The sequence below is a fragment of the Ambystoma mexicanum genome, chromosome 5q (genome assembly GCF_040938575.1).
Source record: "Ambystoma mexicanum isolate Mex_15411 chromosome 5q, UKY_AmexF1_1, whole genome shotgun sequence".
NCBI classification, from domain to species: Eukaryota; Metazoa; Chordata; class Amphibia; order Caudata; family Ambystomatidae; genus Ambystoma; species Ambystoma mexicanum.
Window position 1 is genome coordinate 37,384,797 of NC_090933.1, and position 18,249 is coordinate 37,403,045.

The following is an 18,249-nucleotide window of genomic DNA, read 5'->3' on the forward strand; positions in this document are numbered from 1 at the left end:
GACGGTGAGCTACATTTCTGGCAGATGGTGAGCCAGTAAGCACATAACTAAAAGACCGACAAATAGAATAATTTCACGATGGATGCACGAGATTCCTAGGCAGTGACATGTGAATCAGCCTTTATATGTCACCATAGCACTATATACTACGAAGCCCATAATTCCAAGCGACTGGTTTGCGAGGTCAAAGCGCATGCCTGCACAGCGTTTACACAACTCTGGCAGACGACATGAGCGCAGACTACTGACTGTGCAGCAGGGTCCTGGACTCTATCCCTCGCCTTTAACAAGGTAAGAGAATAATGATATTCATAAACGGCAGCGCCGAAGTGCACCAAGTTTAATGAGCAGACACTAATCATGTCGCTCTGTGTCTGTTGTTTACATAGGCAGCCTTTCGGTTCACGGCCGTAAATCTTGCTACACTTCTTGCCAGTGAGCCGTAACCGCGATTAAACATACGGCTGTCTCAAGTAAGTGTTCCCCCTTTTTCAAAGCGTGATTGTGCTGGAGTTTACCTAACAGTGACAGATTGCTGTCTCTTTGAAACATAGCAGTTAATGCATGTTTCATATGCTTTGTTTTCTCCTTCGCAGGCGTTTTTAAAGACGCAGTTGCTTTAATGAATTATTTTGCACCATTTTCGATCTGGAAATAAGAAAAAAGAAAATATTTTCCTTTTGAGAATAACAGTGAGTACCAACCCATTATTTGTGAATGACCCGAGTAGGTGCTCATTTCTGAATTTTAAAACACACATGTCCTTTTTACTATAGGGCATCCATTACGTGAAGCGCCATTGTTGAAAGCATTCACCACGGGATCGATTCCACCACACCGGTTCGCCAGCCCCTGAAAGATTCAGAGGAGATCAGCAGGTTATATACAGTTAACTAAGAGAACTGTATTTAGATACTAAGTAAATAGTTTGTTGAGTAAACAGAGATGACAATTTTTTATTCTTTTTTACTTTTAGATTTAAGGCTCTCTTGCCGCACACCCCTTACCTTTGGTTTTTCACCAAGAGGCAACGCCAAATTGGCGATTGCTCTCCTGTCCTGAAGAAGGTTGAACACTAAGTCAATACACGAGGGGACTGTCTCATCCTCGTGAGAAAACTTAACCGAAACATGTTGACAACAGTTTTCAAAAAACCCCTGAATACCAACAGAGGGGCACATTGTAAAACAATCGAGTGTTGAATTTATAATTGTCTGATTTATTATTTGTGGTATATACAAAGTATCACCTTGTTTTATTTAATTTTTGCAAATATGATTATTGTATGGATGAGTTATGAATGAATGGTTTTTGGAGGGATGTATTGCATTTGGTTTGTGGAGCCGATTTTTTCATGACATGTGTATTTGGATAATAAACAGAAAACTATTCTGATTTAAACAATAGTCAGTTGTCATCTCTGGTCTAGTTGGCCCTATCCCTTTATTATATTGCTAAATGGCAGGGGGACCTGGGCCTTGAAGTGGATGACACCCTGCACCATGCAACGCCTCTGGGGCATATAGAACCTCAATTGCATGTCAATACAAGCTTCACACGATTACGTTGCTGCACAGGTGGCAGTATGTCCCAGTGTGACTCTAAAATGTTTCCGGGGGAAGAGTCCTCTTTGATAGCATGAATGTGGGGCGCAGGCCGATAATTGGCATACGTGGTGGGGTTGCAAGCAGGTTCAGATTCATGGGCATGAAGTGCTAGGGTGGATTAAGGAACCGGATGGGGTCCTCCGGAGAATGACAAATGTTGGTTCCATTTGGTTTGGAGGGGAGTGAAGGGAATATACCAGCCTGCTGCACTTGCCACATTTTTTGTTACTGGCGTGTAGAGCGTGCCTGGCAATGCAGTGGAAGAGGGTGTCGCTGCCGGGTAAACTAGTATGGATAAACATAGGGAAGAATATATACGTGATGGCGAGAATCACAGCAGCCATACATGGCAGAGGTGTGAATATTGAGGTGGAGTGGGAGGAATTTCGGCTCCGGTATAGGTCTGTGGAAGCGGGAGAGGAAGGTTACAGATTGTCGATGGGAATAGAGATGAACTATATCATCATGGGATTGCAATTTATAATGTGTAACAGTTGGGTGAATAAAGGGTCCATGGGAGTGAGTGCCTAACATGTGGACATACAAGCCAGAATTGGGAAGGCCCTCCTATTGGTGGTATTATTTGGGTCATGCAGAAGTGGTGGGGGTTAGGAGGGTTTGGGGAGAGAGATTTGAAAGACATATGGGCTATGTAACAGTAGGCATTAAACAGATTTTTGTGGGACAATGTTGCATGCTTGGCCATGCCGTAATTTGTAATGTTAATAAAGTTTAAATTAAAAAAAAGTTTAGTACCCCAATAGCTACCATATTAATACATTGGTGTATGACTGCTGTAGCGCGGATTGCACATCTGTGAAGCCAAACTAAAAATTGCAGTTGAACTAGCCTACTCCACAACACTATTTTAGGGTGATCATCAGAGGGCCAAACTGTGGTATTCAAAAAAGGTGCATTGGCTAACATAAGGTTTGCAGTGGCAGGGGTGCTTCAGTAGAAGTCTTTCTGATGACAAAAATAAAGTCAGAGATCCTAAAATTCCTTAAATAAATGTAAAAAGTGTAGGTGCAGAATCCTCACTTTATAACTGTGCCTTTGATGTTGGGAGAAGGAAGATGAGGTAGAGAAGCATTGGGAATCAGGGTCACGGGAGGCATTGGGGGCTTGGAGCAGGACTGCCGCCAAAACCCAAAGAACCAAGACTAAAAGACAAACAATGGATCCAGAGTCAAAAGAGCATGGGAAGGTGTAAGCAGTCAAAGCCTAGGGGTTTTGTGTGCAAATATTTGTTTTGTCTGCTTTTAGTTTTGGTTGTAGTGCTGGTCCTGTTGCATGGTCTGCAGGCAGAGCCCCTGAAGGTGGCTCGATGAAGAACCTTGGTGAGGACTAAATGCTACCCACAAAGTGCAGACATGACCGATCAATCAGGAAGCGCAATAGTGATCCCTGAAATACTGGCCACCAGTATGTTTGGGCGAGGACAACGAGCTGAAGGACAGGAGGCAGCATGGTGCCACGAGGAAGAGTAGCTGCAGAGGTCTGAGCCATGATGCCCCATGAAGGGGCAGGAAGATTTGAGAAGCGCATAACACCACTCAGGTTCCTACAAGACGCCACAGACTACCCCCCCCCCCAGGTCCAGGAAGCTGCAGAGAGTACCAGCAGGCTGCAGGTATGCATGTTTGCGATTCCTGCTATAACAAGAGCAAACCTGAATGAGGATTCAAACACATGGCATATCACAGTATCCAATTCAGGGGTGAACTGTGTGAAGTCCCTACAGCCACTGGTGAGGTTGTTGCGAGCCCGTTATGCGGGCTGGCGGTTTCCATGGCGGCTCGCCTCGCATGGAGGCTTACAGTCCCAATCAACCCGTGCAGAGAGGGCATCACCCTGCAGCACAGCATCTCTTCGGATGCGCAAGTAAAAGCCACATTCACAGAATTAATGATGCTACTCAATCTCACCTGCCTGGTCTGCAAGCAGTGTTTTTCCTTAGATGTATTATATATATATATATATATATATATATATATATATATATATATATATATATATATATTTTTTTTTTTTTTTTATTTTTAGTTCTTGACTGCACACTTCTACGATTCTACTAGTGTTTTGTATTAGGCGCACAGGAACATTTCGGCTACAGACTTCTGGACTGCTTTTGGGACTCCTGCAGGCTTTGTTAATCTCTGATTTGGATTTGAGAACAGATTTCCATGGGAATCTAAAGACTCCTTCCTCGAGTTAAAAAAAAAAAAAAAAAAAAAAAAAAAAAAAATTATAAATAAAAAAATACACATTACACCCCAGTTGCCCATCTGGATTGAAGTGCCCTCATCAGCCCATTCAAACTTGTTTTTTCGCGTTTTTTCTAAGGAGCGGGATTCTGACCCATGGACCTTTGTTACCACTTTTTCCTTGTCCGCTTGTACAATCCTTGCCAGATAAGAGTTGGTCCATTAGGATACTGGTTGGCAATTGCACGTCCCCCACCTACTTGATTCACACCCCTGTTCTTGGTGTTCTCTCCTACAAACTGAGGGGGTCCTCTTGGGGCCTTCTCAACCCTAATCCTCTGCACATGCTGTTTTCCAGGTCTATGTGGTGGGTTGAGGACGACGGTCGGTTACCTTCACAAAGTCAGATTGCTGCAGACCATTACAGATTGAGTAGACTCTCCTACTCCCAAAGGGCAACAGAACGGATGCACCCCCCAATTCCATGGCTGCTTTAAACGCAAGCCATTGCCAATCTCAGAACAGAGACAATTTCTGCCCTTACTGCTCTGAATCAGCGCCTAGATGCCTTACAAAGCTCAACACAGGAGATTATCTCCTGATCCAGAGTTTGATGCCCGCTTCGCAGGCAGCAGCTCGGGCTGCACCCACTGCTCCAGTGATGCTGCCACAGCCATTCCCTTTGTATACCCACCGAACATTTCTAGTGTTTCCAAAAAGGTACAGAACCTTTACCAATCAAAGCAAAATACACTTGATTTGCCATCTCCCTGCTTTCTTGGATGGTACAACCAAAGCAGTGTTTGTCCTTTCCGATTTGGGAGGACAGGCAGCTGCCTGGGCAAACAGTCTGCTTGAAGCCAATAGTCCTGTATTGTATATATGATATATGATATATGATATGGCATTTATAATGCGCCTATACACAAGTGTTTCAAGATGCAATGAGGCAAGGGAGGGGAAACAGAGGGAAGACAGACAGCGATTCGACTAGGCCAGGTGACATTGCGCAAGTGCAGTACCTAGGATAACAGTAAAATACATAAAGACAATAAATAAAAGTGAGGCCAGCTGTTGGCAAGTGCAAGGGTAAGGGTAAGAACAGACATCAGGTGTCAAGTGCTAGGAGGAGCTGAAGGGATACAGAAACAGTCCAAGTGCAAGGGTTGCCAGGGGGCAGTGTAGGTGTGTAGGTATGCAACTGGCAGGAAGGCGACCTGGGCCCGAGATCAGAGGGTAGCCAGTTAACCAGTGCAAATTCAGATTTAGCCAGGAGATCAGCAGGGGAGAGGAGGAGAGAAAGCACAAGCAAAGAAGAAGGTCTTGAGGTGCTTCCAGAACTGGAGATAGTTCTCCTCAAGATTCAGAGAGGCAAGGAGGCTCTTCCAGATGGAGGCCCCAGAGAAGAATGATCTACCACCAACTTGCTGCTTGGAGAAGCGACTGACCCTGAGGGAGTTGGAGGCGGATGAGCGGGGAGCTTGAGAAGGAAGATATTTAGGAAGAGAGAGTTGAAGGTATTGAGGTTCCAGGCCCCAGAATGCCTTGTGGACAATGCAGAGGGTTTTGAGCTTAATCCTCGCCGCCACTGGGAGCCAGTGAAGAGATTTCAGTCCTGGAGAGATACGAAGATTCCTGCCTGTCTGAACGTCTGATCAAGCTGTAAACCCCTTGCTGCGTCCAGCCTTGAAAAGCTTGGCGGAGAGCAGAGAAAGAGTGCCCAGCTCCCCTGAACCTATGCAAATTGGTGCGCTTAGAGGCCCTCTTACCCGAGAAGAAAGGGAACATGACATATCTGCAAATCTCTGGCTCTACTGTGGTCAATCTGGGCATTTTATACAGCAGTGCCCCAAGAGGCCCAGGAAACAGATGGAAAACGACTTGCCTTATCTCAAGAAAGGGCCATCTGTACGAGTCTCAGCACATCGGTTTTGATCAATTCCGGGGCCTCCGACTGTTTTATGAGCATGGCTGTTGCTCAGCAGAAACAAGACACCACAACAGAAAAGGACCACCCTGATGCAGCTCGTGCAGTAGACGGTACTGCTCCGTTTGTTGGCCGATCACTGCCACACACCCAGCTTCTGCTCCTGACGGGGGCAATGAGGAGAAATGCTATTTAGAGGTAAGCAAGGGACTCCCAAAGGGGTTCATGCTCGTGAAATTTAGTAGCAAGTCGAGTGATTTGAAGTACACCGTTTTGATGGGTCCTTTTGTTCACTATAGGCTAAATGCTGACCTAGCCATTAAGTGGACAAAAAACCTGGGATTGGGAAATCCCTCTGGAGACTGTAGGTCCTAGATCCTGCCAATACTCTACCGATTAGTTATATGAAGGTTAAGGGTTTGGAGTTTTTTCTGTGTAGAGGTAGATCTCACACCTGTTGAATTACCCACTCCTATTTAAAACTCAGAGCTTTTCGGTTTCCATTAGATCCAATAAATGACCAGCAAGACAGAAATAACAATCTTTCTAAAGAGAAAGACAATCTGGTTATGGGACCGAGGTGAGGACTTAAATTGTATGTTAATGTTGTCCTCCCCGGGTCACTTTGGGTGTGGCTTAGGGTAATACTGTGCACATTAGGGTACGGTGAATTTAGAAGTGTCTTAAGAGAATGAGGCTAAGTTCTGGCTAACTCTCTACACCACTGTGAAAGTGAAGAACAAAAATTGTAATTGTTAAATAAACTTGGAAACATTTATTGCTACAAGTTGTAGGCACAAGTATATTATGAACTGTATACTTGATGCACCCCAATGGTGATTAGGGATGGCTAGGTTTAGTGAATTAACCAAATATGCCCATGTAGTAATGCGTTTATGTTTGTATGTACCCTCAGTTATAGGAACCGGGACCATAGAGGAAAGAATTGAGAAGTCTACAGGAAGCACAAGACACATTTCTGCCCCTGAAGAATGTCCAGTTAATTGTAACATCAAGGACAGAAACTTATATAAGTTGGGCTAATTTTTTACGCAGTAGGAAGCAAGAGAAATTAAGTTGCTACTGAGTTGTGCTTCAAGTATTTGAGAAACTGGACTGTGTGGTGGAATAACTACTTTTAACATTGTATACTTTGTGGTGTATATGTTTTTCAAATGTTTTTTTGATACTTGTGCGATGAAGTAAATTAATTAAAATATGACATTTTAGTAAAATTGTTGGTATACGTTATTAATTAGATTACATACAGCCCACATTTGCTTAGAGGCTGTTGGTAGTGTTTAGATTTCTGAGGGTAACATGTTGTGTCATTAAGTATGTATATGTCCCTTCTTTTGATGAAATAGAGGGGGCGATGAGGCACCAGGAATAGAACACATTTGTCCTAATATCGGCCCATTTTAAGGTCATCCTTGGTGCTCCCTGATTGCAGAAGCACAACCCTGGCATTGATGGGGTGACACAAGCCATCTCTTTTCATTGTACCGAGGAGTACTTGGCTCCACAGAAACACCCTCTCCTAGCCAGGCTGCACATTATTGGCTCCCTTGACACTACTGGATCCAAAGACTACATGAGCTACCAAGATGCGTTTAGAGAAAACATCTACCCCGCACACCCCCCCCCCCCACCGGGAGCACGACTGCCCCATAGATCTGATCCCCCAGGGACAAAAACCCTCTTGGCAGGATCTATTCCCATCCGTTACTGAAGACCTAATTGGATTATTCCTCACAAAAGGAATCGATCCGTCCATCGACTTGTCCAGCAGTCTCACTGTTCCTCTTCATCCACAAGCAAGTGTGAGACATCTGGCCTGGATTACTACACCCTCAACGCAGAGAGCATACAAAATAAATTGCTACCCTTTACCTCCTGGACCAGAGTAAACCCACCCCCATCTTCACCAAGCTTGATTTGAGGAGAGTATACAACTTTGTGACAGTGAGACCAGAAGATGAGTGAAAAAAAGCCTTTTCACTCGATACGTTTTATGAATATCTTGTAATGCCATTTGGGCTTTCCAACTCCCCTGCTACCTTCCATGTGATATCCTGGACTATTTTGTCACTGTGTATGTAAATGACATGAATTCATTCCGATTCTTTGAACACCCACATCTCCAACGTCTGCTGAATCTTACAGAGGTTACAAAATAACCAGTCCTCTTTAATGTGACGCAAGTCGAATTTGGGGGTTCCCCGATAACACCAAGGAGCCGCTTACTTGAGTCAGAAAAACACAGGCTGTTCGATTGGCCAACCACGACTAATCTATGGACTCTACAATCCTTTCTAGGCTTCGTAATTTTTTTTTTTTGTTTAATTTAAAATCGCTGCTTCCTTCCGTATTTAGTTTGGGCTATTAGGTGTCGCTTCCACACCTACAGGCCTAAACTATTGCAATGGAGTATAGCTAGGGAGGAATGACATGAGGAGGCACACAGCCTGCAAATGTTTGGTATGCGCCCACCCACTGACTGTCCGCAGCCATGCTAATCCCAATAGCCATTCCTACCCAGTTCCTGCCTCTCCCAGCAAAAAACACTTCCTCATGGGTACTCTGAGCACACTTATCAAGCCTTACCATCAAACTTTACACTGCAAGTGCCTTGCAGTATTTTCTTAAAGCAGTCAAAGTTAATGATGAATTGGAGTTGTAAACCCACTACTGGTGTAATAAGTACATCTTACCAGGTCTGCCTTCATTCACTCGATTTATAAGCACTCTGTATCCTTCACTGAAGTCCTGTTAAAAACAAGCATTGGCAAAGGCAACAGTTTTAGGTTGTGTAAGCATTAGGCATTTGCCAGGAACTGCTATTAGATGCACAGGCACTTTACCATTTTGCAACTGCTACCATCAATGGCCAGTTAATACCACTATGGCCGTGCCTGGCAAGTGCCTTCCCCGTGCCTTCACAAAAACTCAAACAGTTGGCATTTCCAATGCTGGTCTTCTTTGGCCACTCCGCTTACAGCGTTGACCTGGCCCTCAATGCCTTTTTATTGGTCCTCTGTTACTCACCAAGCATTCGACACCTTACAGAAGGCGTTCAATACAGGCCCCTTTCTGCAACATCCAGTCCCGGAACGCCAGTTGATTGAAACAGACGCTTCTGTGACTGCCATGATCTCACAAAAGTGCCCTGCACTTGTAGATTAAACCAGGTGTCTTTCATGTCCAGTAAAATTGCTGTTACAGAATAAAACTATATAGTCATGGAGCGCCAACCTATTGCAGTTCGTTTAGCATTACAACATCGCAACATCATTTACAAGGAGCACAACATCTGATCCTGGTGCGTTTGGATCAACAAAATGTACAAGCATAGTCTTCAATGAAATGTACAAACACAGTGGCATCGGTTTTTCCCACCATTAGGACTTCATCACACAGAGTAGGATGGCTTCATGGCAAGTCTGTCGTGCAGTCTCGCCTTGACAGTGGAATGACCTATACATAGTGAGTCTGCTTCCATTCTGCCCTCGGTCCATAGAGCAAAACAATCTCATGAAATGGCGGTCGTACCAGCAACCAGACAGTGGCAGACCTAAACACAGATTTCGTAGATTGCATCCCTTTTATACAAAAGGTGACTTTTCCTACCCAAGGAAACACCAGCGAATAGCCCGCTGCTTGTCATGACACTAGAATAGCCACACCCCAGCCAACAGAAAACGCTTGAATTGCTAAAACCGTGTTGGTGGCCCACCATGAAGAGGGGACACCATTATTTCATGCATGGCTGCCCAGTCTGTATCCAAAGAAGGAACAGTCATTAAAAACCTGTAGGTTTGTTGCAAAAGATGCCCATACTCCCCACAAATCTTGGTTCTTAAAGTCAATGATTTCATAGTTGACCTCCCTAATAGTGAGGTGTTCGATACCATCTACCACCCACAAGAACATGGGCAGGCAAATAGGAAAATCAGACCATTGAACAATACTTAACGCTGCCTTGGTGTGCAATAGCAGGGCTTCTAGTACTCCCTTCTGGCATTCGCTGAATTTGCCTACAACATTACTCTCCATGCATCTACTGGGTGTTCCCATTTTTTTCATGCTTTGTACAGGCAGCACTCACGTTCCCTACCAGTAGAACCCTTCTCAAAGTTTTACCGGCTTAGGAAGAAGAATTGGCTTCGCAAGCTAGACTTCACCAGCACATGTACACAAGTAGATTGAGGTGTTCGATAAACCTTCCAAAAAGCATTCATACAACAGTGCCCTTTGGGAGGTCAGAGTAGACCAAACCGTAATTGGAGTCATTTGTCACACCTCAAATACTAAGCTAGACCAAAACCAAAATGGTCAGGATGTAGCACTTTTAAAATTGCATTGGTAGTCACTTTGCTCGCTCAGAGTGAAAATGGCTACCAATGCTGTAAGAACAAAACAGAACAGTAGAGCCTCAAAAGTAGACCATGTAGCTGCCAACAGCAGACCCAACACGCTAAGTGGGTGAAAGCGTACCCTATAGAAGTGCATGTCAGCAAAAATAAAGTCTACAAACCAATAAAAGCAGAAAACAGTTGAGGGGAGTAAGCGATGACCGATAGATATGAGCAGATACAGATCTGCTAGAATAGAGAGTGGGGGTGGGGGGGGGAGATTTATCAGATGAATACTTTTTATTGAACTAACCATCTCTTGTTTGGCAAAGACTGGTATGTGTTGATATTGATATTTTATTTCTATCGCGCTCGTACACAAGTGTTTCAGAGCGCGACAAGGCAGGGGAGGGGAGGGGAAAAGGGGAGAACAAAACTATCTTACTAGGCCCAGTGAAATTGAGAACGTTCAAGCACATGGGAGAGGGGGAGGGGCGGGGAAAAGTGCATGGAAGGAGCGAGAAGTGGAAAGTGCGAAGCAAAGGAGAAACAGATAAATAATCAATAAATAATAAAGGCAACAAACAGTGGTAGCGCATCCACCAATTGGCAAGTGCTAGGTTTAAGGCAGCAGACAGGGTAGGTCTGATAATTGCAGGAAGAAAAAGGGGGGGCTGTATAGGTACAGATACAGACCCCAGTTTAAGGGGTGGCCCGGAGGCAGCGCAGGAGGGTGGCCGGTGAGCAGGAACCTGGGCCCGGAGGAGAGAGGGTGGCCCAGTGCACGGTGCCAAATGAACAGATCAGCAGGGGAGAGGGGGAGCGAAGGCAGAAGAAAAGAAGGTCTTGAGGTGCTTCCGGAACCAGAGATGGTTCTCAAGTTTTAGAGTGGCAGGGAGGCTGTTCCAGAGGGAGGCCCCAGCCGAAGACAGATCTACCCCCAGCTCGTTTCTTTGCAAAACGACTGACCCTTAGTTAGAGGAGAGAAGAGCTTGAGAGGGGAGGTATTTGCAGAAGGATAGCTGAAGGTATTTTGGACCTAGGCCCCAGAAAGCCTTGTGGACATGCAGAGGGTTTTGAATTTAATCCTTGCATCCACTGGGAGCCAATGGAGGGATTTCAGAGCCGAGAGATACAATCCCAGGGCTTGAGGCCAAGGACAAGTCTTGCAGTCCTGTTCTGGATTTGTTGTGGAGAGCGGAGAGTAGAGGCAGGTAGATTTAGAAAGAGGATGTTACAATAGTCCAACCTAGAGAGAGCCAGAGCTTGGGAGACCATGAGCTTCTGGGGGAAGGAGCAGAAAAGGCAGAGTACCTCTGAGGAGGTGCAGTAGGAAGTTTTGAGTTTTTAGAGACCTCAGAGATGTGAGCGGAGAAGGAAAGGGTGGATTCAAAGTTGACCCAGAGGTTTTTAGCCGCGCAGGTGGGGGTAGGAGGAGGGCCAAGGGAAGCCGGCCAGAGTGAGGGGAAAGGATGGTGAAGGTGTGCCGATGAAGAGCATCTGTCTTGCTGGCATTCAGACAAAGATCATTGGCTGCACACCAATCTTGAATGGCAGTTAGGCAACCTGAAAACCTTTGACCTTACTTGTAGAAGATTTGGTCTGAAAGAGTGATCAGACGGTGTGGGTTCTTTTTAGGCTTCCCAAGAATGACTACCAAGTGATCTTGGATGTGAATAAAGGTGATTGAAGTTATGAGAGCTTGTGTCAACCTACTGTAGTTACTTCTATGTTTTTCTCCGTGATTGATTCCTGTGTGCCTCTTCTCATCCAACTGGGGACCGGCAGGCTTTAGCCGGCCCCCTCACCAAGGCCCCGATGCCTTCGATAGAATCATCCTTCTTCGGTATCACAGAGCACGAGGTCCTGCAATATCTGTTCTTGCCATCTTTCCATCATCTGTGGCCGTGTGGGGCTGCTGCTGCCCCCCACCTTGAGATAGGTGCACTGTGGTGACCTGCTGTACCTCCAGGGGCTTAAAGAATAATTTTCTGCAAAAATAGTAAATTTGGAAAAAGAAAAGTTTAAAATCATTGTTCAATAACAATAATTGCCGCGCATGGGACGGCCAAGGGAGGCTGGCCAGAGAATGAGGGGAAAAGAATGGTGGAGGATCTCAGTCTTGCTAGCATTCAGACAAAGATCATTGGTGGCACATACTTTTTCCATTCCGGAAAAAGTAAGCTGTTACATGATGCATAATTACAGTATTTCTACTGTAAAAAACGCTGCATGGTCTCAGTCAGTAAAGTTTAGGTTAGTGTATCTAAATCTCCTAGTGAAAACTGTATTATATTTTGTTGGTAAGGTGCATCATATTGACAAGTTAACACTTAAAAACGTACATGATCACATGGCTAAATGCTGTTGATGGCAAATGTGATGAATTGCAGGATTCAGTCACTTCTCCCAAGGGGGAGCCTTTCCCTGCCAGACTAGCGAGGGGAGACCAGCACTCCCGTTCCACCGAGGAACTCTGAGATACTCACTCCAAAACCATCAGTGACAACTAAACTTCAGAAAGACCAAGCCAATGTTTGTTACGGTGTCATCAAACCAATGGTATAATTCGGGGAAAGTATATTTTGAGAGAACTATGAAAAAGAAAAATGCAAGAGCAATACAGATCACTCCAGCATCAAATACTATGAAGAGCAATCAGGTGATATTACTCAAGGGAAAGAGAAGGACTGGGATCCTATGCTGGGGAAGGCCCAGCTGCGAGTGATGAAGAGAAGGAGGAATCTAAAATGTTCAAAAATAGACATGGTGATTTGCTGCATCGATATGCTTGATACGGTCTTCATACGCTACTTCACCAATAAACTACATTTAAAAAAAATGTATTTTAAAAAAGCGACGACAAAACCAAAAAGGGACAAAGGGACAGGGAGAAGGAAAGACATTCTTGAAAAGAATAGAAACCCCCAGACTCCACTCTCCCTACTGTATAGGGCCGGCCAGAAGCCCCGACCATGCGGTCGACAGCGTCAACCAGAGCCCCAGCCGTCGAAGTGTGTTCTTTCATCGTCTTCGGCGGTGGTGGTTCAGGAAACAATAGTCGAGGAGGGGACCAGAACAAATATGACCGGAGGTCAGAAAAGATAATATTGCAATTTGGTAAGAGCTCTGCATAAGGCAACCAGCTAGCTGGGCGGAAAAAACCTATGTGAGGGAGCTGGACGCGTGAAGGATTTTGGGTATATTACATGTCACATTAGGGATAGTGCTACAGGCACGCCCATGTCGACGCCCCCTTTCGATCCTCCAAAGACAAGATGCAATACTCCACGATTACCACTAGATGTCAGACTATATGCACAGCATGTGATTCTACGCAGATTAACAAGCATCAGAAACTATATTATCCATCTAGTTTGCCCAGTTCTGTCTGCTATGCCATCCACTCTGCCTAGTCTTACTTTCTTTGCTCTTATAAAATGAACGCACACACAAAAGGTAGGTAGCGGTTTATGCAAAGTAGTGATCAATTGTTCCATCCAATCTATACATCTACTGCAATACCTCCAGAGCGAGCGAGCAAGAGAGACACACAATCCGGAGACTGGGAACACAAGTGGAATCTGCAAGTAGCCACCTGCATTTCATGCCAGGCCTCTGCCCACCTTTCACCCCATTCTTGGAGGCGGTGCCCTGCGTCCGACTACCTCATGGGACTAAGACGAAGAAGAGGGCAGAGGAGGCATGTAGAAGTAAAAGACAGACAAGTAAGCCTAATAGCCTTTGAGAGGGTCAGGCAATTAGCACTAAGGGCCTGCACCTGAAGTCAAGCTACATAAAAGGTTGCAGCAGGAAGATGGAGCAAGAGCTGGAAGGCTGGCAGTAGAAGGAGAAGCGCATGAGGCTGGCAGTTCATGAGGAAGTGTGATCACTTAAGGGACGCCGGGACGAGAGAAGAGCAGATTTGACCTGCAGGTTCAGAGTTGGTCCTGTGTTCACAAACCCCGTCGGGCAGTGGCTGCACTGCAAGAGACTTGGCAAAGGGAAATGTTTCCCCAGGTGGGCCTAATAGTTGTGACTGCAAAGCTGAGGTTGTGCAGCAATCTGAGACCTGTGTGCAGAGCAGGCCGAGGGACAGAAGAGAGAAGGAGACTCCTCGTTGTCAAGGTCGGACTGGAGACACCCAAGTCTGGAGAGGGGCGTGGGTCACAAGAGTGCCTAAAATAGTAGCAGCAGGAAGATAAGTCGGGAAGTGGAAGCTGCATGCAAATGCAGTGTTTTTGGGGCCGGTGAGTGAAGCTCCGTACTCCAATTCACTGAAAACTCCTTGTCGGTAACTTACCAGCTCAATCAGAACTCGCAGCAAGTACAAGTTGTTCATTGCCCTGGGAAGTCTTTAACAACAAAGGAAATTTATTACTCGTACGCTTAAGTGCTTGCGTATAAGAATAGCTTTCTATTTTCCATTGTTGCACTAATAACTTTAACGGAGTTATCGCGTCTCTCCAAATAAGAGGGAGAACGCTGTTTTCAATCACTCGAAAGGTAGAAGACCTTCACAAATTGTTACAACGATAGCACATGGATGATTGCGATTCCCGATCCAAGTTAAAGTATCATTCTGTATGAAAGGGAATTTAAGTCATACTGTTCTTCCAAGTCAAAATTCTCCATTATAGAGTGGCCGCATGTACCAAAGTCTGTTTCCCATGTGAAACTTTAATCTTATAACATACAGAAAAGGTACATTTTAATTGTAGAAGTTGCTGAATTAAGAGAAGAGCAAGCACTACACAAGCCAGGAGGTGAATCCTTTTTGTGAAACCTTCCCCATTAAGATCCATCCACCTATATTTTGAAGTTGTCAAAGTTGTTACAAATCCAGTGTCCTCTGATACAAGGGTGACAAGATTATCCAGAGCTGGCAGAGTGGCAATACAGATTTGGGGTAGCCAAGAAGGTGAACAAAGCTGGGGAAGTGAGCTTGGTGCTTGTAAAGATCTGATTTACAATCTGTAATGCAGAGACTGTTGCCGTCGACAGTCTGGAAGCAAAGACAGATTACACTGGTAGCTGTAAGACAGTAAGAAGAGGCAAAGAGGCTGCCCCCTTCATATGCCATAGGAAGGGACAGTGCCTTGCCTACCAGTGGAGATCAAATGAGTTATCTTTAAGTTGCCTAACAAATCCTAAAAGTACTGAGTTGCAGCACAAACGGTGGTGGTCTATAATGTGGTCCGTGAACATTACATTGAAGGTGACTGAAGCGGTTATAAACTGAAGCAAAGGAGCCGGCGTCCACAGTGATGGTAGCAGAAGGGGCTTGTTGATAGGAGATCAACACCCTAAGAACATCATCCTGAGAAGTTATGCCAAACACGCTGCAGAGGTTACAACACATGGACATTTGTTGAAGCAGAAGAGGTACTTAGTTTTTGAACTTTGTCAAGTCTATCCTGGAAGGAGGTTATCCAAGATTACCATTGGTGCTGCTTTCTTTGCTGAAATTGGACACTGAACTTCAACAAATGGAGAAAGGAACTGCTAGCAGTGGATTTTTGTTTGGGTGAACTTTTTAACTTTCAAGAACAGGTTCAACACTTTACTTTTATTTGTGAACACTTGGAGAAATTGACTTGGGACATTCCTGGTAAAGGGATCTACCAGGACAAGCGGAAGTCCCTGGTAATTTGACAATCATTTATTTAGGTTTATTTTTTAATATTTTGTTGTTTAGTTTGAGGGCCCGTTTTGTGTATGCTAGGAGATTTTCCCTTAGAACCTAGACTAGGTAGAGAACGCCTTGGTAGAGTAGTTCTAGTTTGGTTTTCTTTGCATTTTCTTTCATTAATAAACTGTCAAATACTGAAATAACTACAAGGAGATGTCCACCTCGCATCACTGACCCCTCACAGAGCACAGGACTAAAATGGTGTGCTTGGGCCTACCTGGCTCGTGCTTGAGGACCTTTAGCAGCAATGTATTGAACACTTTATTGAAAACAGTTGATATCAATGACAGGCAACTTTACTTTAACCTTGGGAACATTTTGATTTATGAAACATCTGAATTTCTCCTTACACAGCAGATGATAGGACAAGCATACAATATATGGGAAACTGCCCTGTACAACACCAACTTCATCCGTGTGCACAGAACCTTGCACTGAACACTGTTTTCAGACTCTTGGTCATATTTATTTGTGTGCATTCATGCGGCTACACTTTACATTTCAAAGACACTAATTTCATGTCTTACTTCAGCAGTAAACAAAAAGGCTGCGTTGTTATTCATTTTAGGTCTCGTTACAAATACCTTCTGGTCACACTAAATATAGTGGTACAAAATTGCTAATCAAATATATTTGTTTGCTAATCAAGAAAGGTTTAATTCGCAAAAGATAATCAATTTTTCAAAACTAAATGTATGCCTTGGAATAGCATTGACATTTGTGAATTATAAAGCTCCAGTGACTCACTATGCAATACTCAACTTGGAGGGAGCATACAATAGCAGACTTTATGTAGCTGGATTGCAGCAAAACTCAGAAGGTGCTAATGTAGCTAACAAGCTGGGCATGAACCCTTTAGCAACTTGTAAAACCAACACCCAAGCTAGCATTTCAGAAAATAATTGATAACTTACCTCACAAAACAATATCTTTTTCTCCTCCTCCGATTTGCCATACTTTTCGTGAGGAGGATGGGACTTCAAGGCAAACAAGTCACTCATTGTCCAATTTGAAACAAAGAACACTGAAAGGACAAAAACAAGCATTTGTCGATACAACTTTTATTCAAAAGGCAGCACAAATGTAAACAGCCATATAAGTTAAGTTCATTATTTGTTGCAGGAGAATGAAGGCAGACTCATCCTCAATCTTGAAACTGCTTTAGCATTAGTAAAATAATCAATTACGGAGGACAGCATCTCACAATAACCTTCAGATCCATTAAGCAGAAGTGTGAATGCATCAAGACAAACAGGTTGGTTAATAAAACATTTGAGCAAGTGAGTGGCGGTGCATTTCAGTGAATACACATTGAAAAGGACTTTATGGGAGGCCACCAGGGAGTCATCGCGGGCGCTCGCGGCCCGCCGGAGCCCAGTGCAGCAGAGCAGGGGGAGCCCCGGTAGGCCTGGGACTCGCCCACCCACAGGTGAGCGGCCCGAGCGGGGTGGAACCCCAGGAGCAGGAAGACCAAAAGGTGTGGACTGTGGACCGGGGGCCCCGGACCCCACCCCCTCCCCCAAGAGACAGCACGGCCTGAAGCGGGGGTGACCAGGGTGCGAGGCCCCCGCCAGTAGCTGGTGGGGCGTGTGCCCGCCCAGGGGTGCCCCCCCCCAGGATCACGGCGCGAGCCACAACGTCCTTTCCCCCCTTGGACTGGAAGGTCGGGCCCCCTTGAACCACCATCCCCCCCCCCTCAAGGAGACCGGAGGAGGCCCCAGAAGACCACGAGGCGCTTGAAAAGGGTGTGAGGCCCCTGCCTGGGAACAGGTGGGGCGTGTGCCCGCCCCCCCCGGACTGTGTCACCCCATTCGGGACATCTTTGGAGTGCACAACCCAAGTAAGGAAGGACTGGCCAGCAGGGGACCCCCCGCCGGGGCCGCGGGCTCCAGACGACAGGACACAGAAAAGAACCACATGAGCTGGAGGGAAGCCTTGCAGAGATACCGCTTCCAGGAGATTGTAAGAGGTGACAAAGGCTTAACCCGCGAAGGGACCATGGCCCAATCTGGGGACGCCACCCCCTCCTCGGCGGCAATGGAAAGGGGCTTTGCCTCGATCCTACAGGAAATTAGGGACATGCGGTCCGACATTGCCCAGAAATTTGAAAAAATGGACCAGAGGGTGGATAAAATTGAGGACAGGCTGCTACAGGTCGAATCCAACCAATCCTCCATAGCAGTCCAAGACATACAATATAGCATGAGGCTGGAGGCCCTGGAGAAGAGGGACGAGGAAAGGGCCCGGCAGATGGATGATTTCGAAAACAGGGAGAGGAGGAACAACCTCAGAATCTTTGGAGTGCCCGAAATGGAGGGGGAAACTGAGAGGGACGTCACCCGAGCAGTACGAGACATCATCACTCTTGTTCGCGGAGGAAATGACAACCGAGCTAACTTTCGACAGGGTGCACAGGGCGGGTGGCAGGGCCGGGGCTCCCCGGTCGATTCTGGTCCGGTTC

The 18,249-nt window shown here is 45.6% G+C and overlaps 1 protein-coding gene across 2 annotated transcripts in view; it reads right to left on the reverse strand.

The window, feature by feature from the left end:
- LOC138497172 (uncharacterized) overlaps positions 1-18,249 on the reverse strand; it is a 1,228,614-nt gene that overhangs the window by 1,159,586 nt on the left and 50,779 nt on the right. For both annotated transcript variants that reach the window (XM_069620463.1, XM_069620462.1), the window contains exon 2: positions 16,703-16,812. In XM_069620463.1, the coding sequence (XP_069476564.1) occupies positions 16,703-16,789 (87 nt within the window). In that variant the 5' untranslated portion in view covers positions 16,790-16,812. The remainder of the gene's footprint in view (positions 1-16,702; positions 16,813-18,249) is intronic.